Below are 5,674 nucleotides of genomic sequence, written 5' to 3'. Positions count from 1 at the left end.
TCCTAATAGGGAGGACTTCATAATTACTTATCAAGTATGGCGAAGTAAAACAATTAAATGAATAAATAAATAAATAAAAAAGTTTGAAAAACTAAGAAAATAAAAGGCAATGGAATTTGGCCACTATGCTGAAAACTTTATATCTTGGATGGGGATCTTTTTAAATTTGAAATTCATTGCAACAAGATACAATAACTTGGATAGGGATCTTTGAAAATCATGAATATATTCTAATAAAATTCTTTATAATTTGTATGAGGATCTATATATCTTTTTTATACATTGCAGTTGAATACTTGATAATATTTTTGCGGATCTTCACAAAATAGAAATGCATTGCAATAAACAACTTAACAACTTAGATGGGGATCTTTCCAACTTCGAACTACATTGTAGTAGACTACTTCATAACTTAGATGGGGATCTTTACAACTTTGAAATACATTGCAGTAAACTACTTTATAATTTGTATGGGCATCTTAACAACTTTGAAATACATTACATTAAACTACTTTATAGCTTGGATGAGGACCTAACAACTTTTAAATATATTGCATTAAACTAGTTTATACCTTGGTTGGGGATCTCAACAGCTTTGAAATACACTGAAATAAACTACTTTTAAACCTGGATGGAGATCGTAACAACTTTTGAATATATTGCAATAAGCTACTTAATAATTTGGATGGTGATCTTTATACTTTGAAATACATTGCAATAAACTAGTTTGTAACTTGGATGGGGATCTCAATACTTTTGAAATGTTTTGCATTAAAGTACTTTAGAAATTGGAATAGGATCTTAACAACTTTGAGATATATTGCAATAAACTAGTTGGAAACTTGGATTGGGATCCTTATAACATTGAAATTCATTGCAATAAAATACTTTATAAATTGAATCGAGATCTTTACAACTTTGAAACACATTGCAATGAACTACTTCATAACTTGGATGGGGATCTTTACAACTTTGAAACACATAGCAATAAACTACTTTATAACTTGGATGGAGATCTCTACAACTTTGAGATACATTGCAATAAAATAATTTATAACTTGGATCGGGATCTTTACATTTTGGAAATACATTGCAATAAACTACTTTTAGAACTTAGATTCGGATCTTTCAACTTTGAAATACATTGCAATAATCTGCTTTATGATTTTGATTGATATCTTAACAACTTTTCACTACCTTATAACTTGGATGGGGATCTTTACAACTTTGAAATACATTGAAATAAACTACTTTATAACTTGGATGGGGATCTTTAAATTCTTTAAATACATTGCTATAAAATACTTTATAACTTGAAGTAGTATCTTTATAACTTTGAATTACTTTGCATAAACTACTTTATAACTTGGATGGACATTTTTACAACTTTGAAATACATGATGAAGAAAATATAAGAAAAGATTGCATCTATCATCACAAGTTTTCTTGAACATGTTGCAGTCAATCACTTGATATATAAACCTGATGATATTCTCTATAACGGCTTGATATTCATAGCCTCTGGCATGTGGACGTCCTACCTAAGCGGAGAGTCAAATCGTAATGGGGATCATTTGTTCGTACTTCATATGGAATAATAATATGTGCAAGATAAGAAGATGGTTATATGGTATTTTTTGCAGGTAATATTTGTGATAATGACCTATTATAGAAAGGTAGAAGAAATATAAATCATTACGGAACACTGCAGTCAGGAAATATATACTAGCGGATCTGGTCGCCACTCACCTGGGTGAAGCTGGGTCAGTTTATTACTGTCAATCATTAAGAGCATTCAACTCCTTGTCTTATCTCCTCGAAAAAATACTGAAATATGCCAAATACATGCGCTCTTTTGGTTTTATAGTAAAGGGGAAAAAAGTTAAAGAAAATATCACTTTCCATCACTTTCCAAAGGATGACAAACCTCAAAAGAGGTGTGTACAACTCTATGGCAGGAAAGATTCTTTCAGTGCGGCACACAGTCGAGTTGCAGTTTGCGCTTCGTAGCTAAGGAATTTCAGTCAAAGAGTTCCTGATCGAGTGGTCTTTTGACAAAAGCACAGATACGCTCTATGATCCGAGAAACTAGAGTTCAACGTATTATGGTCGTGGAATTGTTGGATACTGGAACCAGCTTATTAATTTAATATTTTGTTTGCAAAATGGCGAAAAAACATTTTATTAGAAATGATCATAAGGATGGGAGAACCTGGAAATCCTATTGTAACCTTAGTTAGTGACATGGGAAGTACAGATATTATCCTCTGAAACAGTTTAGCTGTAGGTTGGGAGAAATATTCCTTCACTAACCAAGCACATTGTAAAAGGGAAATTGATGTATTTGTTGATGGTTCCCACCATATACAAAAGGGTTCGCAATCATTTTATTGATCATTTATTGGCTTAGTGGGTGTGTTCAGGAAATAGTTGACAGAAGTGATAGTGATTTGTAAACAACATAAAAATATTCGGAGAAGCATTTCCCTCTAAATGGTGTTAAAATGATCACTGTAAAACTGTGCACCTAATGTCAAAATCAACTTCAAAATCCCTTGAACATTTTGGTAATAAAGGTCTCCTTAAGAGTAATTATTGGAAAGACACAGCTCAATTTATTATGATGCCAACATGATTTGATATCTTTAATTCCGGAGTACTTTTTTACTCCAAATTGACGAGGTATAACTTTGAAAAAAAAACTATCATTCCACAACAGAATACTTACAGAGGTCAGTGCAACAACAAACTACCTTCTAGTGTGCGGAAGTAAATCAAGAAATCCTTTTCAGAAGGGATTGACCATTTCTACGGATGCTATGATTTTATTACTTGTCATATTAAGAGGGAAATGCAACATATCGTTCATCCTCACGTATAAGCTCAATCAAGCTGTTCTTGAACATTTCTTTGCTTGTCTTACACAAATGGGTGCATGTTTTGAACATCCATCACCTAACGGCGTCAAACGGCAAATTAGAACTTAGCTCCTAGGGATGGATGCCTGTTTAATTGGAAACCAATATAATTCAGAAAAAGTGTCCAATAAAACAAACTTATATCAAGGTCCATTGCACAACAAGAGGCATGAAAGGGCTTCTGGTTCAGGAAAAATTACATAACACTAGAAAGAGAACTGTGTCTTTCAGCCATGGCATTTGCGGCATTTGAAAATATCCAAGAAGACCTACTGTAATAAATGAAGGTGTACAAGACATACCCTTATAGGAATCTCTGGAGGAGGGCCTTAGGTACTTTGAAGGGTCCATTGCAGGAAAATTCCGTTAGTACCAATCTTTCAGGAAAGTACCTGATGCAGAAGGAAGAACTTGGATAGAAGAAATATCTGAATCCCAAGGACCGCTTGTTCGTCTCAGTAATGAATTCCTGATAAAGTTGGATAACAAATAGAGAGGTTGTTCGAGTGTCATCATGGTGAAACTTGGTCAAGGGATGGTAATGGAGCAATCAATAAATTGTCCAGAAATATCAAAAGTTTTCTTGATTTTCCTGAATATGTAATCGATTGCTTTGTCCGTTGTCAGATGTTTTTAGAATGCGTGCTCTCAACAGATTTACATCCTGTCTTGAAAAAAAAAAAAAAAAAAAAAAAAAAAGGCTGTGAATAACGCGTGAGTCAGCTTTAACTGTTGAATATTATTCATATAACTTGTATGTGAAGTTTTTAAATATCATCGGCTCATTTCCTTTTGATATTTGCTTTCATTACTACCCCAAGCTATAACGATTGCGTACCATTGATTATTGTATACATTTTAGCCTAATAATTTCAGTAGGACTTTTCTTTATTTTCAAAATAAAGGTGATACACAATCTCCTGAAACTTCATTCTCAACAACATAGAAAAAAGAATTTCTCTCTCTCTCTCTCTCTCTCTCTCTCTCTCTCTCTCTCTCTCTCTCTCTCTCTCTCTCTCTCTCTCTCAAGTACAATGACTCTGAAAAAGAGGGAAAGGATTAAGATACAGCTTAATCTGACTTTACTGTTAATGACTTTAATGTTTTCTGACTAATATGATAAAGAGATTAATCTCTTCACACCTACTATAGAAAAAATGATAATCCGTGTAATACTAGCCAAGGTAAAAGAAACAGCATCCACGAATCCATAACCCATTTTGTAAGGAAATATATAATTCAATATATATATATATATATATATATATATATATATATATATATATATATATATATATATATATATATATATATATATATACATATATATAAATATATAGATAGATAGATAGATAGATAAGTATATATATATATATATATATATATATATATATATATATATATATATATATATATATATATATATATATATATATATATATATATATATATATATATATATACGTGTGTGTGTTTGTGTGTGTGTGATATGAAGATAGGGCTGTGGTGAATTTAAGTTTAAGTTTTGTTATTGTTTAATTTAAGCATTATTGATTTAAAGGGGTAATTTGATTGTGGAATTGTTTTTCTTATTTTGGGGATTATTATAATTATAAGGAATATAGCATTAAGATTATGCTTTGTTTTCATTTCCCTTTTGTCCAAGAGTCCAGTTGATAACGTAAGGGAAACGTTTGGGATGAGGAGACATTTGTCAGGTTGAATGATTAAAGGGTGTGTGGGTTGTTTTTTTGACACCCTGCCACATTATTTTGGCGCCCGAACAGCGACTGCCGATGTGGGATTGATAGTTGTACTCCTGGACGAAGGACTGATATGATAAGAAAAGAGATTTAAGGTTGATGAAAAAGGAAGAAAAATTAAGGGTATTAAGGGAGGAATTGTGGTCGGTTAAAGAGCAAGAGGATTTGTCTATAGAGAAAGAGAAGTTGTTGCTTGAGAGTGCGATGCGTGGATGCGAAAGAAACTGAAAGCGCTAAAGGGATCTGTAGGGAGAGTGGAAGAGGGTGTTGAGATGATGATGCGAGAGAATGAGGAACAATTGGAAAAACAAATGGAAGCTATGATGGGGAAAGTAATGGGAATGATGAAAACTTTCATGGGTGAAGGTGCAGTAGGAGGAGTGATAACTGTTTCGTGTAATGGGGTGATAGTGGAAGAAAAGGCTAATGTAAGTGATAATGGGGAAGGGAGTGATAGCGAGATTAAAGATAAGGGAATTAGGCGTAATGATGATAAACGGAAATGTGAAAGGAAGAATGAGAAGAAAAGTAAAAGTAATGAGAAGAAGCAAAAGAATAAAAGTCAGGATGAGAGTGAGGATGATCATCAATAGGTGAAAGTGGTAAGTAAGAAAAGGGCTAAGAAGGGAATGATTAATTATAGGAATTAGAGTATTAACTTGGACTCGTTATATGCAAATGAGCAAGACAGAAAAGAGAATGAACTAAGCAGTGAATATAGTAGTGAGAATGAAGGCGAGGAAGTATGTAAGACAGTGTTTATGAGAGAGGTAACGAGATGTGTAAGGTTTAATGAACATGGCAGTGGGGAGGTGTAATACTTTTTTAGGGAGTATGAAAGTTTCTGTTATGCTAAGTATGGTGATAGTAAGAGAGTTTGGGCTAGGAAGTTAGGAGAATATTTGACAGGGTATTTGTTGACGATGATTGGTGTGATAATGAAAGCAGGGGATGTTGATTATGAAAGTCTGAAAAAGGGAATAATTGAACAGG

General features: G+C 33.0%; 1 protein-coding gene across 1 annotated transcript; it reads left to right on the top strand.

Moving 5' to 3' along the window:
* Window positions 1-4,893: 4,893 nt before the first annotated feature.
* On the top strand, window positions 4,894-5,274 carry LOC137652301 (uncharacterized). The gene has a single exon (XM_068385613.1). It carries the CDS (start codon window positions 4,894-4,896, stop codon window positions 5,272-5,274), a length of 381 nt encoding a protein of 126 aa, XP_068241714.1.
* Window positions 5,275-5,674: the final 400 nt, after the last annotated feature.

The sequence above is a fragment of the Palaemon carinicauda genome, chromosome 13, assembly GCF_036898095.1.
Source record: "Palaemon carinicauda isolate YSFRI2023 chromosome 13, ASM3689809v2, whole genome shotgun sequence".
NCBI lineage: Eukaryota > Metazoa > Arthropoda > Malacostraca > Decapoda > Palaemonidae > Palaemon > Palaemon carinicauda.
The sequence above is the reverse complement of the archived record's forward strand: the minus strand, read 5'-3'. Positions and strand labels throughout refer to the sequence as shown.

Bases quoted from the DNA above. Each gene is read 5' to 3' on its own strand.
- LOC137652301 (XM_068385613.1), top strand. From the start codon at position 4,894: ATGCGAAAGAAACTGAAAGCGCTAAAGGGATCTGTAGGGAGAGTGGAA.